We start from the raw sequence: 24,591 nt of genomic DNA, 5'->3' as shown, positions 1-24,591 counted from the left end.
TTAAAAAGTATATAAATTGTAATTTAAAAAAAAAAACCACTGTTTTGCTAGACAAGACCCTTATTACCTCGGCTGTGATCGTTTAGAGCCCTTTGAAGCTGCATTTTGGAAGTTCAAACTTGGGGGCACCATAGAAGTCCATTAAATATAGAGAAATTGTGAAATGTTTTCCTCAAACATAATTTCTTTACGACTGAAGAAAGAAGACATGAACATCTTGGATGACAAGGGAGTGAGTACATTATCTGTACATTTTTGTTCTGAAAGTGAACTACTCCTTTAAGTTCATAAGGGGAAATTTTGTGCTAAGATAATTTCAAGTGTCAGTATTCTAAAGCACACATACAAATTATTCCAGTGTTGTTTTCCCCTCATACAATGTTGTTAATAATTTAGCTGTAACTCAGTAAATCAGCGCTAGAGTAGGCTAATCATTGACTCGAAGTTGGCCAAAAGCAAGGGCACTTGGTACAGGTAAGTCATGTGTTATTTTTATTTGTAGAAGATGCATAATTATATGTGAACCTGGAACACAAAACCAATCTTAAGTAGCACGGGTATATTTGTACACACATTGTATGGGTCAAAATTATCGATTTTTCTTTTATGCCAAAAATCATTAGGATTTTAAGGAAAGATCATGTTCCATTAAGATATTTTGTAAATTTACTACCGTAAATATATCAGAACTTAATTTTTGATTAGTAATATGCATCGCAAAGAACTTCATTTGGACAACTATAAAGGCAATTTTCTCAATATTGAGATTTTTTTTGCACCCTTGGGATTCCAGATTTTTAAATATTGTCTTATCCTAACAATCCATACATCAATGGGAAGCTTATTTATTCAGCTTTTAGTTGATGTATTAAGGTCATTGCACACTGAGTCCAAAATTTTCGTATGCGTTTTTTCGTATTTGTCATTCTTTCATTAAAATGCTTGCTACGGATGTGAAAACACAGACAATCGAACCTGATCCGAATTTTTTTATGAAGGACAAAAGTTTCGGAGGCATATTTATTCTTTGAAAGGTTGTATCAGCGATTTCAAGCCTGAAACATAAAGTGTCAGTTTATGTTTATTCAGTTGATCTTTCTTCGCGATCCGCTCGCTGCCTGCCCCATAAATCGGCTGTAAAAAAAAAAAAAAAAAAAGCGTCTCTGGTCAGCCTAGGGTCCGAGATATGCCAAAAAAACAATCGGTGCTACCAACCTTTCCACAGAAAAACAAACAGTGTTCCAACCAATCAGCATCAGGGGTTTGGTGTTGTGGACTTTCCTACTGGTGCAGGGATGTGAGGGAGGCGGAGCGAAAGTCCACAACACCAACCCCCTGACGCTGATTGGTTGGAACACTGTTTGTTTTTCTGTGGAAAGGTTGATAGCACCGATTGTTTTTTTGGCATATCTCGGACCCTAGGCTGACCAGAGAGACGCGTTTTTTTTACAGCTGATTTATGGGGCAGGCAGCGAGCGGATCGTGAAGAAAGATCAGCTGAATGTGACACTTTATGTTTCAGCCTAGAATCGCTGATACAGCCTTTAACATGCGGAAAAAAATTTTTTCGGACTCAGCATGCAATGACCTTAAATTTAAAAATTGACCCTTATGACTGGTTTTGTGGTCCAGGGTCACATATATGTAGCATCATTCTGAGATTAAATGGTGGTTTTATATATTGTATAATTTTTTTTTAAATTGAACACTTTTGCATCTTTCCCCCAAGTTGACTCTTAGTACTTCAAGAAGGCCAGGACACACAAATGCCACTAACTTATTAATTATAGACTTGTAGGATAAGTTGTTGATCAGCATGTCTTTGGGTTGATGCCCTTCACTGAAAGAAATAATTTCATAGTATCAATTTGATATAACTTGATTTGAAGCTCTTTATTTTTATTTATTTTTTTGATGATAATACAAAGATTGAACGGATGCAGAAAATATATCAGATGCAAACACTGGATATATAAACATTTATAAAAATACTATAATCAACCAAAATCAGAAAAAAGGTAAACAATAAATAATCCAGATAAAAATCAGTTAATATTAAAAACACTGACACCAATGGGAGTGATTTGGTGTTACTAAAATGAATCGTTCTTGGTTCGATCAAAGTTTCTTATGAACACTGGTCGTTTCATTCCTGGTGACTGTGAAAGGATTGTCATTTTAACATCACAGGCACTTATGTTTGTTCGTTTTGCAGAGTTTCTATTGTAACTTTCTATACATTACATGACACTTAATTTTACTTTGTTCATCCAGTGGAAAATCTAATCAAAACAAATGCTCCCACTTTACATTAGGTGGCCTTAATTACTATGTACTTACATTTAATCATTTGGTACAGTGCGCTATATATTTTTAAAAACCTGTATGTAATTACATTTGTAATTAATTTCTGTAATTACCACTGTTGACCCATCCCTTACACCCTAACCCACCCTTAAACCCACCCATGCCACCAAACCTGTCCCTAACTTTACCAATAACCCACATTATTAGAAGCAAAAGTGTTTTGCAATGCAATATGACCACATTAAGTACATTGTACTTATTTTTTAATGTAAGTACATAATAGTTAAGGCCACCTAATATAAAGTGTGACCAAATAAATTTTAATCACAGTATATATTTTTGTTGATATGATTCTCTATCATACTGACATGAAACTACAAGGTTTAAAATAAAAAGCACACACATACCACAGTATATACATGACATACATGACAAGAATAATTGTAGTGTATTAGAGGCACTGTTTAAATCCTGTCACACGAGTGATACTGTAAAAGACATTAACTCAATGGTCAATGGAGTTTAGCTCCAACTCCAATTAAACACACCTGAACCAGCTAATCAAGGCCTGGCTAAGTGTACTAGAAACTAAACTAAGTATACTAAAAAACTCAGTGGCCCTCCAGGACCGAGTTTGGGTCTAGAGCAAGTTTATAGAAATTCAATGAAAACGCAGTGCAGTGGAAGTGCAAATATGCACTGTTTGAATAGCCCCTTATACGATTCATACATCCTAAACTGTGTTAAACATCAAGAAGGCCTGTAAAATTTTGCTTTAGTGTTCATGAGACTGCCATATTACTTTATTCTCATCCTTGTTTTAATACGACCACAGGTTGTAATAATAGTGTCTGAATTGATTACAAGGATCAGTTTATGTAATCAGTAAATTCCTTTTGCTTTCAGTTCATCTTGTACTCGATTCAGGTAGTCTGGATCTGGGTAGCCATAACTACAAAGAAACATTACATCATTATAACACTTACAACAATAACTAAATTGAACAGTGCTAAAAATATAAGGGCTTGTCTGAGATCAAAAAATGTTGACAACACCCAAACTGTTTACTTACTGGGTTGGCCCTCCACTGCGAGACGTCTTATGGTGAATGTCATTCCAGGTCACCACATTGTTTTGTCCGGTGGTAGATGAGCTTCCAATGGTGAAAGTGAGTCGCTGCTTGAATGCCCTATCCAGAAGCTTCAGTACCTTGTTCCCCTCTTGTGTGTCAGGGAGGTAAGCTATGCGGGACGCACCATGGAACTGCATACCTGGGTTTGGGTGTTCATCCTAAAGAATATGAAGTAATCAAAAGTACATTTCAACTGAGGTGTAAGTCATTGTTGTCACACAGAACAGAATGTCTTGCACGTCAATGCATTTGTAAACTCACCCCCTGGTATCCACTTGGTATATAGTAGGTAATTACAATTGTTCCATGTCTTTCATATCCAGGTAAAGAGGAGTGGTCCCTTGTGATAGTCATGGTTCCGCCTTTTGGTTGCGTCCCTGTAAGTTCGCCGTATATCTCTCCGCATATCGGACAAGCTGGTTTCAACTGGAAAGCTCTCTTCAAACAGTCTTCACAAAATGTGTGCTTACATTTAGACAAGGCTTTACAATTAGATGCCTTGAGTGGTTCCAAACAAATTGGACATGTCTCCTCTTTGGCTTGGTCTACTGATTTCTGTTGTTTCACAGATTGATTGTAAGGTGTGTTGTAGTCGTGTGTTTTATTTGGGGATTGGTGCTGTGAATACCTTCTGGGCTGTGTAATCTCATTCAAAACCCTCTCAAATCTTTCAAGGCTAATGAAGTTGCCAGTCAGTTGCACTCGCCTTTCATCTTTACCAGAGATTACCAGATCTGGAAATTCTGCTTGGCAAAGCGCAGTTGTTCTTGGATCGTTAACGTATGTCTTAGTTTGCAGCCCCGTTGCAATCTTTTGATATAATGTTATAAACTGTTCTCGTGCAAACTGTGCTTGAATGTTCTGAGGCATAAAGGTTACATATCTGTCGTTTTGCTTAATGGAAACGCCATTCCTTTTTCTAATGATGTCAAGTTCTTTGGATTTAATTTTTCCAATGTAATCCATAACAACGCCATCAACCTTAACTGGTTCCACTATTAAGGGTTCACTTTGAACCGGTCTATCCTTTTGTCTTAGATCCCTACGTCCATCACTTGCGGTTTGCTTAATTATAATCTTCCTATACATATCGTCAGCCTCTTCCATTGACTCGCAGGCAAAACCATTCTTGCTGTAAGGTTTGCTTAAACCTACATTTTGCGGCAGTAGTTTAAATCCCCATAATATCTGCAATGAATTTAAAACCATAGGTGAGTAATTAACAGAGTACCTGCATTTGTTTAAAGAACTGAATGATAATTCATACATAAAAGAATAGATAATGGATAAAGAAAAATATCGTTGACAGGGTTTTATCATGACTGTTAGCAAACTCACCTGTGACAGCGGCTTCTTCTCCATCCCTGCCGATGGCGTCCTTCAGTTGTCAGGGAAATAAAAACAACAAGCACTAAAGGACCCAAGAACTACGTTTCGTAACCGTCAATAAGTGCGTTTCATAAAAAAGTAAGCATTATTTTCAAAAGAGATGTACAAGTCGAAGCCATTTTTGTCTGGTCTATTACCATAGTGTCACACTCACAACACTTACCAGTTTTTGAATGTAAACACTTCTCTTTAGTTTCACTTTTTTCTTGAAGCAGGAAGTCATGAGGACACATCGGGTTGCCAGGTCCCAAAAGAAAATCCAGCTCAAAGCCGACCCAAAACCCGCCCAAAAGGGGTGAAAACAAGCCTATTAAGTGTTTAATCTTATAAAGACAGGGATTTCATACATCTGTAAAAATTAAATAGGTAATTCTACCCACTTACACAATAATTTTAAGGGGACACTGTCTGTCTTTTTGATCATTTTATACTGTTCTCTGATGTTCCATTATAATGTTAAGATTTTGTACATCAGATAACATCGTTTAGAAGTAATAGGTTATTTTTTGTCCTGTTTTGGCTTCTCAGTTCATGACCCCTTTAAAAAGATCACTTCAGAAATGAGTATCGCCGTCATTGGCGATACTGGCCTGGCCTGTATTGAAACAGAAAAAAGTGTTGGAGTAAACTTCACATGCTGCCAGGCGTTTAGAACCAAAATCTGTCATGACTGAATCAAGCGCTAGAAGTATGTTTACATTTGTACATACAGTCTACTGAATAAGATGAACGAAATGCTACAAATGAGAGCCATTTAGAAATCAAAAAGCACATAGCCTACCAAAATTGCAACTAGTTACAGTGAAAATGTATGCATTCGTCATTCAGTAAACACTCACTAATACAGTAAAAAACATTTACACCACAAGAGGGAGATAGAGGTCTATTTAGATACCTTTCCAACAGGAATATTATTTGTTTTAGCATACTCTACTTTCCAGTAATCAATTCCCTGCTAAAACAAAAAAACAGCTAAAACCAGCCTAGGCTGGTTGGTTTAAGATGGAAGTAGCTGGTTTTAGCTGGTCTCCCAGGCTGGTTTTAGCTGGTGGTTTCAGCCTGACCAGCTAAGACCAGCCTGACCAGGCTGGGAAAGTGGCCAAAACCCCTCTAAAACCAGCCTGCTGACCAGCTATGACCAGCTAAAACCAGGCTGGTTGACCAGCTAAAACCAGCCAACCAGCCTAGGCTGGTTTTAGCTGTTTTTTTTTTTTCACCAGGGTTATTTTCCTCCATTGTGAACTAGGGGCATATACTGCTGTGCCTAAGTAAAATTTTACATAAATTCATATCTGACAAAACAGATTACTATGCTGACCTGAGAATACCTTTCCCTGTCAAATTTAGTTCACCTGTGATGAACTGTCCATCATTCCAGGGTGTCCTGGCTGTGACCCTATGAAGGACAAGCAGTCTGGAGAATAGCTAGATGGATGGATCACCATCCATCATCACTCCCACCCTAAGCCTATTCATATTTTATTTTAAAGGGGTCCTATTATTCCCCTGCGACAAGATGAAATATTCTCAGGTGTCCCCAGAATGTGTCTATAAAATTCCAGCTCAAAACACTTCATGGCAGAAGCAAAAAATTAAAAAGAGAATCTGCTGAATGAGACTATCCGTTCTGTCAATGAACAACAGGATGTGAAATTTTCCTTGAAATATTTTGTGTCCCTTTGGGTTGTGCAAACCAGCTAAATGTGCACTTAGCTCACCATCCACAAACAAACACTTAGTAGGAGCTATTGCAAAAACAATGAAAGATGTTCTTGCGCATGATGCAGATAATATTGGAAAAAGAACATCATCAAACCTTTCAACAGCACTACCACAACACATTGTTGGAAACCCCTTCCCCTCAAAGATATATCATTAGGGAGCCGTGTCTCCAGAAAAACATCATCAGAGAGGCCCACCAGCATCAAGGCATCACTGGAGACCACCTGCCTGAACAAGAATACCTAAATAATCAGTGGTTTTAAATGGAAATAAAGAATAAAATCCAACATTAAACCAATATTTACAAATATTTCCAAATGATAAAATGATCTGAGCCTGGACCACAAAACCAGTCGTAAGTAGCACAGGTATTTTTTTAGCAATAGCCAACAATACATTGTATGGCTCAAAATTATATTTTTTTTCTTTTATGGCAAAAATCATTAGGATATTAAGTAAAGATCATGTTCAATGAAGGTATTTTGTACATTTCCTACCATAAATATATCAAAACCTAATTTTTGATTAGATGCATTGCTAAGAACTTCATTGGGTGATTTTCTCAATATTTAGATTTTTTGCACTCCCAGATTTCCGATTTTCAAATGGTTGTATCTTGGCCAAATATTGTCCTATCCTAACAAAAAATAACCCTTATGACTAGTTTTGTGGTCACAAATAGGGGAGAGTGGGGACGGTTGCAACAAGGGGCAGTTGCAACATGGCTTATTTCTTCAAGCAGGAATAAGATACAGAGATGATATTCATACTGCACATACTTTATTGGCCCCTCATACTTCCTGGAAGAAATCAGACACATGTGATTATTCCTTCTACAAAAAAATCATTTTCATGGTAAAAAAGTATATATATTTTTTTTTTAAGATGAGATTTTTGGTCATATAGTTGTTTGTGTGATGCCTTGTAAAAACGTAACATTTTAATCAGTGCTTTCTGAGCTTCTAATAGGCATAGCTAGCATGTGTCAATGATATTGTGTCAAGCTAATATACCAATTTTATCATGGCTATAACTGTAGGGACACATTGTTGCAACCGTCCCAACATGCTGTCCCTTATCACAACATTGATTTGAAAGCTTGCCATAACATTACATAATTGTAATTTTATAATGATAATAATAATAAACTCCTTTAATAGTTAGTTATCTCTCATTTTTTAAGTGAATAGGTAAAAAATCTACTTGTTACTTAAGAATGTTTTTCATTTCATTCTTTGTTTTTATACAGCCAATTTACTTTATTTAAGATCCTGACTGTGCACAAATAAAATAAAGAAATTGCAAAATGATATTTAAGAATGTGGGGACAGGTGCAACATTTCACTTTGTCTATTCAAGTGTAAATTGTACGTATATTATCATATGTACACATGTTTCAGCAATATGGGTGAGTAGCTGACAGATGTGGTGTTATTGTGTTAAAATTTCAGCTTTCTAATTCAAACAGTCTCTGAGAAACTAAAGGAAATCCAAAAAGTGTTGCAACCGTCCCCTACACTGTAATGTTTTCAAGAATAAGCTACAAAACTCAAAAAAGTTTTTTTTTTTTTCACTTCTTTTCTAAATCAGCTTTTCTCGAGGGCTAGATGATACCCTCCACAGAGCTTATGTTCATACCAGTAGACTAATGTACAGTAGATGGCAGTAGAGTAGTTTACAATAACTGGACAAAGAAGGCGTCCTCTTTTTGCTTGACCGCTAGATGGCAGAAGAGTTCGCGGTTTGTGACAAACTAATAACACCCAATCTGCTTTTTAGTAATAAGGTTGCAGTTAGACTTTCATTTCGACAACACACATCAAGCAAATTCATGCCAAAATCGATTGTTACAACACCTTCTCTTAATGTTTTGCCTTTTTGACCAGGGGGAAATATAGCACTTACTACATGACACAGGCTGCTCACACGCAGACACAACTGTCACCCAAAACCCACATTTCTTCTGCACTGAGTCATTGCTGTTTGCGTTCATTTACATTAAACTTAAGGCTGTAAATGGGCGGAAAAAATACATATATATATATTTATATATTTCTATGCGCTGCATGTTTTTGTTTTTTATGTTGGCGTTTGGTGGCTTTGCACGTCTGGCCAACATGAAATTCTTAAAGGGGACCCTAATTGGAGTGAGACTTCACCATTGAGATGCTCCTGTCGGATATCACACAATCGGCCACCTGCACATGACACAAATTATGTGTCCGTACAAGACGACTTGTCAACGACTGTTTGGGACATTTGTGAAAACAGGAGGACAGCCAGCCAAACCGACTCCCGTTTCTCACAGTATGTATGCCTCTAGAGAAAATAGAGATTTGGAATATGAGTTAGAGACCTCTTCGTTTCTTCATCTTCATTAATCTTCGAAATTTTGTTCGCTTATCCTTTTCTAAATTGTGGTTAAAACGCGTTTTCAGTTTATCACTATTCTCATCATGTTACGCACGGAGCTTTTAAAATTAAAATAACATAAAATAACTTACAATTTTTTTTTTTTTTTACCAAAGAGCTTAAACTGTTTAGATATTATTGTGAAACATGTTTTACTATGTTGTAAAAATAATAGATATTGTTGTGTATTTCCCCGGCAGTCTGAAACAGTGATAGAAATGTAAATAGATATATTTTGACAGGGCACGCGTCTCATTATTTAAACATAGCCTAAGATATATCAATATTTAATAATACGATTCTTTTTTTCTTTAGAATTTCAATCCATTACAAAATCGTTTGTAATCATTCTTTACATATTTATTTAAATCATTGTTGGACATATCAAAGTAAATACAAATAGCCTATGGAGGCACGGCTTTATTGTGCGCGCGTAAATAGACTAATTTTATAATAGTGTGGAATATGTTGTGAGGGCTAAATAAAAATATTTTTTTGGTTTTAGCAGAAAATAGAATTTAGAAAATATTCAGGTTGATACTGTTAGAATAGCTATTTATAAAAGCTAATAGCTAAATAAATAGTATGTAAAATGTGCATAGCCTATTATAGTATTTTCTACCTGAATCTTGAAGTATACTATCAGTAATACAATACGTTTGTGAGTTAAAAATTATTTAATAAATCTAATAAACTTACTGGAATAATAATAATAATATTAAGAAATAATATTAGTGTAATATATTAACAACAACAACAACAACAACAAAAACAACAAAACTTATCACCTTAAGAATTATTGGTAAAATATTCAGAATTGTTTTTTTTTTTTTTTTTTTTTGGATAGCCTATATTGACTGTTCACATAAGAAAAGCAACATGTTCTGCTCCATTTGAACCATTATTTACATTCATCTTGACATGCTGGCAGATTTATGTTTCCCTCATATCGATTTGCGCAAAATGCTGGAAATCACTGCGTTGCTAAAAGCAAGACGCTGAGTCTGCAAACGCATGTATCATCGCGGAAAATATCAAGCAGTGCCCCGGTCCAAGCACATCTAGAGCCCGGACAGAACAAGTGTCACTGGCAGTCCTCAGATAGCACGGATCCCAAAGAGGCCACCAGTGTGGATTTAATAGCAGTGAAAGTATTATGTGGAATCGGATTGAGGGAGATCTAGACATCTGTCAAAAGCAGCCAATAGAATGTACATTAGTAATATTGAACCAAGAAAGACGTCGGCAGATCGGGGGAGGATTAAGTACAATTCATAATCTGATCACGAAACACGGCTGCTTGAAAGCATCCAGGCGGCCACAATGCGTAAAGGGGCACAGATCAAGATGCCCTTCTGCGTTACATTCACAACCCAACAGAAATGTTATCACAGACTCAGACTGTCGCCTAGTTCCTTCAACCATTTTCTATTGGTAAATTACATAAAATAAACGTTCCTTTTCATGCATGCATGGTTCTTTTCAAATGTTTTTTAAAAGAGGGGATCGATTTCGCAACACTAACACCTTTTCAAAGGAAAAACATTTATTACGTTTTATATTACATAATATTAAATAGAGTCTCGGGAACTACATTTTCAATTTTTGCAAATGTGAAAAAGAAAGTCCACAGTGACCTTCTGATGCCATAGACTAAATATTGGTATCAGACAATGGACTCTATAAGCAGGATAGACAACAGACTGCAAAAAGGGACAGCTAATCTGATCTAAATATGACAGGGGCAGCCGGGTGATGGGATGGGGTTGGGTGGGGGTGAAGGGGGGCTTAATTATGTTGTTGTTTTCCTTTGCATTTTTTTTTTTTTTTTTTTGAAAACCCTTTATATGAAAAAGAGGTCCATGAGAATAATTGCGATAATTATCATATTTATATGTTTGGGTTTTCTTTCTGAAGTCAGCCAAATACACCCCACATGCTCTGTTATTAAAGATGCTGTTGTTACTCCTACAACTTACTACTACTAAAATGCATTAACTGTCATGTTTTAACAATTCTAAGGCTTGCTTAGTGTGCCTAGTGTTTTTTTTTTTTATTATCACAAACACTTAATTCAGTAATGTAAAGAAAAGCACCATATTCCTGCTAGTGGTGTGATGATTGGCTAATTGGAATGTGTGTAACACATATTTGCTAACATAATATGTTTTCCTTTTTACTTAAGAAATCATAATAAACCACCCACTGTTTTGCATTACAAAATGGACCACAAAACCAGTCATATGTAGCACAAATATGTATTTGTGGCAATATTAATAATGTGGCATTTTTCTTTTATGGCAAACATAATAGATAAAGATCATGTTCCATCAGAATATTTAGTAAAATTCCTACCATAAAGATATCAAAACTTAATTTTTGATTAGTAATATGCATTGCAAAGAACTTCATTTGAACAACTGATTTTCTCAATATTTATTTCTTTGCACCCAGATTCCAGATATTCAATTATCTCCAAATATTGTAATATCCCAACAAGTTTCAGATGATGCATAAATCTCAATTTCAAAAATGGACCCTTATGACTAGTTATGTGGTCTTTAAATTTGAACATGCCATTTATCCAAACATTCTACATGTTCAGATTCAGATCACAGCTATGACAAATTTATAGATTATGCTGTACATTTCTAAGCTGGTGAGGACTCCAAATGTTGTGTCTGCTTTAAGAGCTGCTTAATGTAAAGACATACATCTGAGACGGATACTTTAGTAAACTAAAGAAGAAATCCAAACCTTATTGAATTAAATGAAGTAGCCTTGAGTTTGGGTGAATTTATCTACAGTATATGCGTTTTACCTTGGGAATGGTCTGAAACATTGTTCTGTGACAGGAGACGTACCAACGTAGGAAGCATTTTCACTGTCAGCCTGTAATGTGACTGTCAGACTTAGCATTGCTATCTCTCTATCTTAGGGTGTCTATATAATTTGATCCCCAATGATGAAATACGGTATTTTCCCATGATTTCCATACTTGTATGAGAATCTTACATTTTCAGCCCCCTCCTTCATGTGTCAAATTACAATACAAATAGTGACAGTTTCTTAAAGCTGATATGATGAATAGACTCTGGGAATAGTGTCTGGGAATAAGAGAAAAAATTGCAGTGGGTTTGAATGTCGATCACCTGGGAATGACCCCTGAGTCAATTTTTGCTTGCTTTGGGAGCAATATCCTCACACCTCTCAAAGCGCTTTGGCTTCAGAGAACCTTACATGCACTTTCTAGCTTCCACAGCCATCAAAGCATCTCACACAATGGGCCTAAACAAAACCTCAGTGTCAGAGAGGTCATCGCTGAATGATGCAGTTACATCTTTACCAAAAATACAAATACTGTATCTCCTTCCTTCAAAACACAACAAAAATATTATTGTTAGTAATTAAGAAGAAACATAGCACACTGAAATATATTGTGGGATGGAAGGAGTTTTTGAAAACCAAACATTATATATTATATATTTTATATATATACAGTCAAACCAAAAATTATTCAGACACCAGATATAATTTTTGATATTTTACTAGTGGGCACAGGACACCACAGTTCACTTATGTAAGTGAGGATAGCAAAATAAAGTAAACTAAACATATAATAGCAAAAATTCTTCATACAGTGGACTACCAGTAAAATTTGGGACCAAAAATTTGATTTAACCATGTTTTGTGACACAGCTTTCTATTAAAGTTATCTGACATTATCAAGATGAATTTGTTCTGACACAGTTTAACTCTTAAGTTCCTGTCATATTTTATTACCGTTTTCTAAGCTATACCAAGTAAACTGTAATAATGCGACAAAATTTGAAAATGTCAGAATAAATTTTGGTTTAACAGTAATTCATTTGTGATTATTAAGATGAATTTGTTCTGACACAATTTAACTCAGAGTTCTGTCATATTTTATTACCATTTTCTAAACTATACACAATAAACAGTAATAATGAAATTTTTTTTGAAAGTGTCTGAATAAATTTTGGTTCAACTGTAATTTATTTGTGATTATCAAGATGAATTTGTTCTGAGACAGTTTAACTTTTGAGTTCCTGTCATATTTTATTACCATTTTCTAAACTATATAGCGAATAAACTGTGATAATGTGAGAAATGTTTAAGGTGTCTGAATACATTTTGCTTTGACTGTATGATAAACAAAAGAAAGACATCACTTGATGAGAAGTAGCCAATTCATCTTATGAAATTTGGATATTGATTATGTCTGACATAGCTTGAACAAACATGTCTCCTGAGTGTCAGAGAAAGGCTAATCCTTCTCCTTTGGATAATTAGTTGACTTGATTATTATTCATACAGATTAATTGATTGCACTTGAGGCTGAGGGTAAACAAACAACATAGACTTTATAACTTGTTTCGCTGACTAAATGATTTAGAACAGAAATGTTTATACTTTTCTGAAAGCTGTGATTAGTGATTATGGCTTTTTGATTGTGCGACAGACAAAGTTACGTTTGTTATTAACCTTAATTAAATAGATGTGAATATATAAACAGATTCACACATAAATCTGCACTTCACATATGCGTTAAATGGAAATTATCTCAAATGTAAACCTCAAGTGCAACAAAGTTGTGCAGCTTTTTTTCAAATTTAGTTCAAATGAGCTCATTCAAAACTGAAAATGTGAGAATAACTCTAAAAGGTTATGGTCCTCAAGTGTCCGGTGTGCCTTAAGCTTATGCATTTGCATTTGTCCAGAGTGTTCCTCTCATTTGAGTCAAAATCAGCCCATCAGACTAAATAGAAAATTCAAAGTGAAAATGGCTGATGCAGTTGAAAATGGTGTTTGGTTAATGCAGAAGCGCTATTACTGCTGGGGTAATTATGTATATGTGTGCAGGACTGTTGAATCTGAAATGTCAAATGCAACACTGAATGATAGTGCTGGGCTTTTACTGATATGCTCTTAATATCTTACACTTCTGCTCACAGCTGTGGACATCTGTCTTTTATATCTATATCATGGAATCAATAAAAGAGACTGTTTGTTAATATAAATGTACAGTTTATATTAAATATTTTACATTATTATGTCATATTATCTACATCTACAATAGTATTATTATTTAAACAAATGTTTTAACATTTGCATTGCTCTTTTAGAAATGAAGACAAATGTTTACTTGAGGTGGGCCGCGTTACAGAAATGCCACCCTGTGGCAAAGGTAATTTCTTTACTGAATAACAAATGCATGCTTTATATGTCTTACATCCATAACAAACAACAGTATTAAGGCTATATCAGACTAATGGAAGGCAATACATTAAGTCAGGCTGTCTAGTCTCAAAGCCATGTCAACCAGCAGATGAAAGCAACAGCTGGATGTGAGACATAACAACTGGCTATAAGAGGAGTGATGGGAATGAACATTGTCTTGATCCTCTCATATGGCTCGTGAGCGTTTGGAGGTGGTCTACAGGCTTTTGAAATAAATTTATACGGTTCTTATTTATTTATTGTCCCAATTTTTTTTTCAAAAACAGCACCTTAAACAAATTAATTCAGCTACAGTCAAACCAAAAATCATTCAGACACCAGATATATTTTTTTTACTAGTGAGTGCAGGACACAATAGTCCACTTATGTAAGTGAGGATAGCAAAATAAAGTAAACTGTGACATATACATACAGTGGACTACCAGTAAAACTGATCAAAAATTTGGGACAAAAAATTTGATTTTACACTTTGACCTGACCATCTTTTGTTACATAGCTTTCTATTAAAGTTATCTGACATTATCAAGATGAATTTGTTCAGACACAGTTTAACTCTGAGTTCTTGTCAGATGTTATTTCCATTTTCTTAACTATATTGAATAAACTATGATAATGTGAGAAATGTTGAAGGTGTCTGAATAAATTTGGTCTGACTGTACTTGACTCATTTAGAAATATCTTTAGGCACAACTTTTACATATAATGAAAAACTGTCTTCTTAACTTAAAAATGACCATGGGGTTGGAAGATAGGAAATAATCACAGAATGTTCATTTTTGGCTGAACTATCCCTTTAAAAGACAATGAAATCTTGATAGATTAGTCAAAGCTTAATCTACGTCCAGTAACTTGGTGCCTGGTGAATGTTTTTTGTCCGAGCGCAGCCTGATAAAGAACAGACATCCTCCTGCTGGGAAAAAAGGACTCGCTCCTCACCCTTGGCTTCTAAAGCCATGTTAGAAAAACTTAAAGCAATTGCTTTAAGGTGCTGAAATGACATGCTGACAAATGTTATGTTTAGACTAATAGTTAAGACGGCCTGTAAGGGGAGCTGTGCGTGCCCCTTTGAGTATGCTGGAGACAAATTTACAAATGGACTTTCCCCCGATGACAGCTTTTAAGTAAAGGCTACATCAGTAAGACCTCAGATAGTCTCCATAGTAACTTCCACAAATTAAACACCTGAAAATAGTGAGAGATTACTGGGGGCCTCTTCCTCTATTTCTGCTTTTAAAGTGAATGAAATTAATGACAGCCTGCACAGGAAGTCTTGGGAAACTTTTCCAATTCTTTCTGCAGCACTGCTGGAAAATAAATGGTTTATAAAATAGTTTTGAGAACTTGTAGGATGCCAGTGTGTTTAAGACAGGAAAGAACAACATGGACTGAATAATAACAATATGGAACTATGGCAAAGTGGCATGATAAATTTCATTTCGTGGGTGACCTGAACAATACTAAACAATATTAGACAGTAGTGTGCAGATATAAATAACAAATATCTGACGGTGTATAGTAGTTGTTATTTTTCCCATTTCTTGAAAGTAACACACATGCTTGCTGCTTACATTTGCATTTGATGAGGAAGAGCATTTTACAATATTTTATATAAGAATAAGCACATATCAAATATTTCCTACTCCACCACCACCACCACAATATGCTTGTTCTTAAAGGGATAGTTCACCCAAAAAAAAAAAAGAAAATTGGTAATTAATTACTCAACTTAATGTACAATAATGGCAGGAGATGTAATTTGGAGGAGGAGAATTGTTGAATAAAGGCTCTTTTTTGTGCGCAAAAAGTATTCTCGTAGCTTCGTAAAATTACAGTTGAAACACTGATGTCACATGCACTATTTCAATGATGTTCTTACTATGTTTCTGAGTCTGGGTACATTTAAGTTGCATTGTTGTCTATGCAGGGTCAGAAAGCTCAGATTTCATTAAAACTATCTTCATTTATGTTCTGAAGATGAACAAAGGTCTTACGGGTTTGGTTATAAGGTTCTCACAGGTAGCTTATAGTCTATTATTTGGCATGTCTTCTGCATATAATGCATGCCGGCATTAAATCAGGGCCACTGTATGCATGTGAAATGAAATACTTTCTAACAATTGCTGGTATTAAAAATACAGACACATTTACTGTACAAATGCATGGCTGAATATATAACCTTGAAGACGAAAAAAAACTTAGTTGTCAAAATGCCAGAAGCTTCAAGGTGCAGCCGAAGAGAGTTACTAATACCGCAGCTGATGTTGTTTTTTTTTTTTTTCATAAGTGGGCTAAAAGGCTTCCTGCCATGCAGAGACCCTCGTTTGTTTGTCAGGTCACATCAGCACAAACTCAGAGAGAGACTGACATGTCCCTGACCACTCGTGGAGCTCTGTAAATACCTAAAAATGATAGTGTTTTTGTGTTTATGTTTCTGGGTGGATGTATATATATGGATTGATGAGGTTGCATTATATCAGTGATTATGAATCAACCTAGTTAAAGGGATAGCTCACCCAAAAATCTGTCATTAATTACTCACCCTCATGTCGTTCCAGACCCGTAATACCTTCGCTCATCTTCTGAACACAAATTAAGATATTTTTGATGAAATCCAAGAGCGTCATGGAATGTGTGTCGAAGAGCTTTTTTTGCGCACAAAAAGGATTCTTGTAGCTTCATAACCTTACGGTTGAATGGCAACCCAGTCTCATAAAAATACGTACCTCTGGGTACTTTTAAGCAGCACCATTTTTAAGTACCTTACTGCACGTTTTGCAGCAGTTTCAAAAAGAAATGTCCACTGAGTGGCGCTCAAAAAGGACACAGGTTCAATACGTGAACCCTGGCACGTATTTATTACGTTGTTATAGGTACGTATTGCTGTGTTTTTATTACATTGCTTCTGGTACGTATTGCAGCGGTTCAGAGTTCAATTATCCAGGGACTGTTGTAACTCTATCGTGTTGGAAATATGCCCTACACCAAACCCAACCCTAAACCTACCGGATAGTGTTAACAAATGCAAAACTGGTATAAAAGTGCATTTGTTGACGCCATTTGAATCTTCCTTGTGTGTAGATTTGAACTCTTTTTCTGAACCGTAATTACACGGGACTTGAACCAGAGCTCTTCACCTCTCAAGTAAATCTCCGTACTGCGTGAGCTACCAAACAAACCTACCGTCTATGAAGAGGTGAAGCTGGATAAGTCATGCTAACATTCAAAAGCATCAGTTTTCAAATCTCCCAGCATATTAAAATAGTTTTAAGTCATAATATAATGTTATAAATCATTAAATCATGAATCACATTTTGTGTGAAAAGAAATAAAAGGTGTCAGAGTTCTACTGCCTCTACAGAAACTGCAGTAATATGTACTTGTTGGTATGTATTTCACATCTTGCAAAAAAGTGCCCCCAGGTTTTTGTCATGAGACCAAGTAGTTTTTGTGGTAGTTGTGTTGCTGTCTATGCAGGGTCAGAAAGCTCTCAGATTTCATCAGAAATATCTTGTGTTTCAAAGATAAACGAAGGTCTTACGGGTTTGGAACAAGTTAAGAGTATTCCTTTAAATTCCTATTAACAGAAAGAAAAAATGCGTGGTGATAAATCATACCTTTTTGGGTTATATTTTGCGTGATAAAGATAACCTCCTGAAAGATCATGGTTTTTAATTTCTAGTATTTAAATTCATAATTACCAGCAGCATACCCAAAGCAGGGGAATAACATCACGTTTTAAAAAAACTGTATACATGCGGCAAACACTCACGCCAATCAAAAATTCTAAATCCATTAGCAACCTCGTGGCCCACTACATAATGAAAACACACGCTCACTTTTGCCAGAGTCAGATAAAAACACCACTTCAAGTCTCTCGGGACAAGAAGAGCCATTTCATGTCTGCATGAAAAGCAGCATTGTGGACATTTGAAATTATTCTTTAATTAAAAGATATTATGTGTGCCACACGTTGAGATATTTCCATAAGCACCATTGTGGATGGGTGTAAACCAAACTGTGCTTAAGCGAGCGCACTGCAATTATTGTGAAGGTTAGGTGTAGCACAGGGGGGTCAGCATCATGGCTGGCTTTCTTTTCAGACCAGCACTTTAGATGAACTGTTGCCATGATCTGAATTGCAATTAAAAGCAAGGCCTTAAATCACAATGCACCATCGGTACAGTGTTGCACTTCCTACGCTAGCACAATAGCTCTGCAATTGTTGTGCTATTATGTGTGAAATGTATTAGAACATCATTATGAAGTTCCCTCGACTATTAGAAGCGCTTCACAGGAACATGAATCTCCTTGTAACACAATCAATTTGTTTCATGCAGGAAGAAAGTGAACATGCTCAGAGTCCCTCAAGGTGCTAACTGAACACGAGTCTTTTCCAGGGCAGCACCTGGAGACTCCGTATCCAGCGTCTGTGACACGCTGTTGCCCATGGCTGCCTTCCAGCAGCGCTTCTTCAGGGATCCGAGCATGTAGAACAGGAGCTGGAACAACCGCCCGGAATCTTCAGCCACGCGCCGCCTGAAACTTTAATGCTGACACGAGGAACGAGTGGTCCAGATGTGAACAGGGAATACCTCCGTGATACGGACAGCAATCCCGCCTCCTGCGCGCGTTGTACGAAACACTCAGGAGCGTTGGAGTACGTGTGCATGCATTAGCAGGGGTGTGCGGCAGGACATAGGAAGCAATGACTACTTGAGTTAATTTCTCTTACTTTTTTTGTATTGTTTTGCCAGATGACAAGTTTCATACCATCTGCTTCCTTTCCCCTGTTAATAAGTTTGCCCTGCCAGCTGAGTGCTCACTCAATTATTTAGTACGGCGGGGCCGCTGTCAGATCCACATCCACGCTTCCATGTCCATCTCACCGAGATGCAGCACAGAGCTGCTCACAAAGAACTTTGAAGGATGATTTTCACACTTTTAGAACACAAACATATTGGAATTCACCAAATGGATCCAAAATATTCTTGGTTTACAAGTTGTTGTAAAATGTGAGGAAATATAGTACATGTTAAAGTACTATCTAGCAATTCAGTAAATAACAAAATGTACATGTAAACAATAAAAATAAAACATCTATCTTACGGTCTCTCGTTCTATTTGTAATACTTTGGGTAATCATTGTATCACATGTTATTATTTATATTTAGAAGATGTCTAAGCTACAAAAAGTACATGCTTAGAAATATGATCATAAGCAAATAATAAAAAAGTAAAATCTCCCATCCTCAATTGTTCAGTAGTACTTACTTCTGTCTTCATCCAACTTTTATCTGTCATATCTTTGATGAGCTGCAAAAAAGTTACATTTTAAAATGTATTGATATTGTTGAATAATATTACAACATAATACAACAGTTTTCTATTTTAATATAGCTTTAAAAGTGTTATTCATGTGCAAAGCTAAATTTCAAGCAGTTTTGCTGTTGAACATTTTTGTGGAAACGGTTATGCAATTCTTTGATGAACAGAAATAGAACAGAATGTGAAATAGAAATCTTTTGTACCATTATACATGTCAAGAAATCAATTTAAAGAAATATAATGAAGCCCTCAAACCATTTTACTTTAAAAAATATTCTAACAACCATTATTGTAAATATAATGGTAAAACTTAGACTTTTTTAGTTTACTACTTTAGTTACATGAACTAAGAATGAACAATACTTCTACAGCATTTAATAATCTTAGTTAATTAATTTCAACATTTACTAATGCATTATTAAATATCAAATGTTGTGTTTGTTAATGCATTGTGAGCTAACATGAACAAACAAAGAGCAACTGTTTTTATTAACTAACATTAACAAAGATTAATAAACTGTAATAAATGTGTTGTTAATTGTTTGTTCATGTTAGTTAATATGTTAACTAATATTAACAAATGACACCTTATTATAGTGTTCCAATATGATTGTTAATAAATATCATTTATATGCTAGAAAGCATTATATAATTCTGTTTTTGTACACATTTACCAATATGAATATATGTGAAATACCAATCTGTTAACCAGTTTACATTTTTATTTTTTTTGTAAATACTATTATTAAAAGTTAGTAATGTGTTACAAACAACCATAGCAATTTTAAATGATCTCACTGTTCACTCAAAATCCTCCCAAACCTTTGAACCTGTGAATGTCATTGTCATCTAATCAAGTAGAATTTGCAAAGACAATTGCATCCTAATATAAAGCCACATCATCAGCAAAGGTGTTATGGTTGCTTTTGACATCTCATCAGCATTCCCAAATAAATATTCAGAAGATGTTCTTAATGTGAAAGTGGATTTAGAGTGATATGATGTTTTTCACTGAGCACTGCTCCACTCTAAAGTCCTCTGCCAGGATCATCGCTCACGCTGCCAAGCCCTTTATTGTATTGGCTCTTGCTGTTGTGAATTGTGATCTGAAAATGGCGCTGTAAAAAGCCAGGACCTTTGATGTGTTGTGCTAATTTGATTACCATATTAAACTCTTCTGTTTGCATGCACTTTGCCATGTGTACCTCATAAAAGCAAACACTAAACTGCCTTTACATGACAGAGAAACAACACAGCATTGTACACAATGGACTACTAGTAGTATTGAATGAGAATGGACAGCAAAAGAATTACAAAGACTGATTTATTTATTTGTTTATGCATCGGTTTAATGTTGTAAAGCTAGTTCAAACTGCCCCAAGCAACACAAACTCACAACAGTCGCTGGGTTTTGTTGAACCAGTGTTAACCTTGGTGGTGTTTATTGAAGCAGTGTGAGTTACTTCATGTTTCCCAGCATTCAAAAAGTTAATAGTAAATGCTAATAACACACTAATCCAACAAAGCCCAACAACAACCAAAAAAAGTTTGTTGAAGCAGTGTTAACAAACCTGTATATGTGGAGAGAAAAATTCATCAAATAAGAGAAATAACGCACACATCAAAAATGACTAAAATTACTAAATTACTAGATTTTTAAACTTTACTGTTACAAATTTAATAACTATAAAGATGAAAATTCTGAAACGTAAGCATTATCTAAATGTAAATAAATAATAAAAAAAAAAATCCAAAATTTTGCCGGTTTCATTGTTAATTGCATTTTTAAGCCCCTGACTATGCTTTTATATAGAAGTTGCAGAACCACTGCATTTTAATCATGATTCAAACAAACATGCTACACGTGCCATGATCAGATTTTGATGTAGGTTAGATTGTTTAATTTTAACATTCAAAGTAAAAACAGAATGGTCTGACCTTAGAGTTGTGAAATTATGCTACATAAAAAATATCTGCACGAAACAAAAACAGCAGAAGGGCTGAATGAGATGCAAAATCACTTTCTGACGGCAGGTGGCGCTTATGGAACAGCAGAGATACAGCGTTTTCTTGGTTACTGTAAATTGAGCAGCGCTGTGCTTTTAAATACTATATTAATATGCATTATGCAGAGATCAAATTTGTTTATTTAAAAGAAAATACCATCTAATCTTTTCCGAAGACAGTCAGTTCATATAACCCCACCCCAATTTATTAATTAATTATTTTCCTCCAACACTTCGTGCATCGTGAACAGTGATTTTGCTCTGCCTTCTACAGCATTTTCTTCTCTCTGAATTCATCTTCAGCATCTCTGCCTTCTGTTAAAAAAAGTAATAGATTTAAAATGCATTTATTTTATATAGTTCAAATCTATTAAGATCTATTAACAGAACATATTTACTGACATCACTCAAGACTTCCTGATATAAAAATTGTAATTAAACTTCATTTGGAGTACTACTTGTGCACAATGCACATTTCTTAAAATTAAGCTTAAAATCTGTTTTGATGTCACTGTTGATAATCTTTAAAGATTTTGCATCTAAAGACTGATATTATTTATAGTGTACCTAAAGTGTTCTTGTAATATTTGTACTTTAGCACAATTAAATATACTTAAGTCAGACTTAAGCACTACTTTTGCATTAAGTACAAAATTAGTTGTTCCAATTTAGCAGACGTTAAATATACCAGTTTAGTATACTAAAAGTACAATTGCATGTTATTTTTATTAAGTACATAAGATGTAAATATATTTGTAGTATACTTAGCATGAAATAAATGTATTTTAAATACATTTTAGTGTATTTATTTTTCACTAGGTTGCTGATTACTTATTAGTTGTGTGTTATTAGTTAACAGGAATCCCAATTCATGACACCACATGTGTTATTTAACCGGTTTATTGTTTGAACCTTATATCGCCCACCGCTAAAGTGATTTGTAGTTATTATTTTCAGATGTTTAACAGATTTTGAAGATGTACCGAGGATTATGACACTATCGTTAAAATCCTCCTTTTTCAAGTTCTGCACCTTCTAGCAGATTTATCAATCTATCTACCTTATCAAAAACATATTTTGATTTCACTTGTGCTTAAGATATTGCCATTCTTTGTTTTCCCATCTGAGAGATAAAGCGCCATATGTGCTGTATTTCTAACCCCCTTTAAAACGGTGAGCGAAGATCACAGAACACGGATGTTTCCTTATCAATTTTTAATCACGCTGCCCCAGCAATTCTGTCAACATTGATTCACAACAAACTACAACTCCTGGCACATTCTCTCTTTATGACATCTCTTATCCTCTGCCTAGCATATATAGTTTCATGACCTTGAAGTAAATATCAAACATGTCAAAATATCTCTAGCCAATGAGTTTAATTTATCATCTGTCTTTTTGAATTTCCATCCAAATTCTTAACAATTACAGCATACACTATAAAAACATTTTGTGTGAAAAATGAAAAACAAAAACTGTAAAATAACTGCTTTTAATGTGATATAATTGATCTGACTATATTTAAGTAGTATTAACTATACGTATTGTCACTTTTTGCAGTGTATGTTGCAGTTACATACAAATCCCCAGCTCATTAAATAATAAACACTGTCAATAGAACATTAGATAACAATTAAAATGACAACACTTCTTAAGCATAACGTCATTAATTGTAACATTATATGTGAATCCCTGTGTCCTTCACAGCTCTCATTACAATGGCGACGGTCAACAGTAGCATGTAAAACATTTATCCACTCAGACTCCAGTGGAGAGAAAAAATCTGAGCGTATTCAAATCCCAGGATTCCACATTCTGGCTCATATTGTAACAGGATGTGACACGTAGTCTGCTTTAATCAGCGTTTGAGCTGGCAAGATGGCCACGTCTGGGAAAAGGGCACCTCTACCATTGCTAGCAGAATGCTTATGGAGAAAGTCTACAATTTAAAAATCTAAAATAATAATACTAAATATATAGGCCTATATATGTTGTATAATCCAGTCATTTAAAAACAAGGGAGGAATATTTGAATTAGCCGGATGAAAAAAAGAGAGAGAGAGGAATGGAGAGAGAGAGACAAAATGAAACAGACAAAAACAGACAGAGGGAGAGGGAGTCAGTCTCTTGTGACCTACATGAAAGCAACGGGAGCGTAGCCGTGCCTCGCTACTCCTGGCTAAATGCACTCTCATATTAATATTTTAAAATGCCGTAATGTGACGGTGAAACCCTCAGAGGACAGATACATCAATTTACAGGGGCCTCGGCTTCAGGAAAGAGAAACAGGGATAATTTGCCATTAGGAGAAATTGTTCATTATGGGCAGCTTCTTGGGAACACATAAACCAAGTCCCCTCTCTCACTTGAGCTGCAAATCCACACTTTTGCGTGAATGGAGACATTGCCCCAGAGCTTTAATGCTCCTGGGTCATTAGTACAAAAAGGTTTGTTGTGCTGTTAAATCTGCTGCATGTTGCGGTGATCAATCAACATGAAAGGGGCTTCCCACTAAGACCGGATCACTGTAAATAAATCAATTAGGCCATGAGAGTCAAGCTTTTATCAGAATTGTTGTTGCACAAACATATGACGGCTTATAGATTCAGACGAGCAGTGTTCAGGTAAACATTCCTGCTCAGATGCAACCAGGGCCGGAGTGGGACTCCTTTTCAGCCCTGGAGTTTCAAGCCTTAGACCGGCCCACTTTAGTTCACGACTGACTATATTAAAATGACGTCATTTCCAATTCAGTGCAAATACAGTAGCCTAATTGTTGCTTCACAGTGAAGATTTATTTGAACAGTTAACACAATGTAATGTTTAACAGTATCAGTATCTATTTTCTGTTAGAATTAGTGCTCATAAATATCCAAGCCTTGAAATGAAAAAATATCAAATAAATACAAATATATATTAAGCTATATGTATAAAATAAAGATTAAAATAAAATGTATTAAACTTTCTAATGACACTATCATGTCTTTTTCAAGTAAACAGCTGCTTTATATGTTCAAATATTTTTCATAAATGAGA

The 24,591-nt window shown here is 35.3% G+C and overlaps 1 protein-coding gene across 1 annotated transcript; it reads right to left on the bottom strand.

Moving 5' to 3' along the window:
• Positions 1 to 1,867: 1,867 nt before the first annotated feature.
• LOC141335546 (uncharacterized) lies at positions 1,868 to 5,027 on the bottom strand. Its single transcript, XM_073841048.1, has 4 exons — positions 4,778 to 5,027; positions 3,701 to 4,627; positions 3,380 to 3,597; positions 1,868 to 3,259 (listed from the first exon to the last, which is right to left on the bottom strand). The coding sequence occupies exons 1-4, from the start codon at positions 4,799 to 4,801 to the stop codon at positions 3,190 to 3,192; spliced, it is 1,239 nt and encodes a 412-aa protein (XP_073697149.1). The 5' UTR covers positions 4,802 to 5,027; the 3' UTR covers positions 1,868 to 3,189.
• Between the last annotated feature and the right edge of the window lie 19,564 nt (positions 5,028 to 24,591).

Source organism: Garra rufa, chromosome 5, assembly GCF_049309525.1.
Source record: "Garra rufa chromosome 5, GarRuf1.0, whole genome shotgun sequence".
Lineage (NCBI taxonomy): Eukaryota > Metazoa > Chordata > Actinopteri > Cypriniformes > Cyprinidae > Garra > Garra rufa.
Note: the sequence above shows the minus strand (reverse complement) of the source record. Positions and strands in the feature narration are given on the sequence as shown.

Excerpts from the sequence above, each read along its gene's own strand:
- LOC141335546 (XM_073841048.1), bottom strand. The coding sequence starts at position 4,801 with ATGGAGAAGAAGCCGCTGTCACAG. Across the intron at positions 4,628-4,777 it reads AGAAGAAGCCGCTGTCACAG|ATATTATGGGGATTTAAACT; the intron begins GTGAGTTTGCTA and ends AATTCATTGCAG. Across the intron at positions 3,598-3,700 it reads TACCAAGTGGATACCAGGGG|GATGAACACCCAAACCCAGG; the intron begins GTGAGTTTACAA and ends CATATTCTTTAG.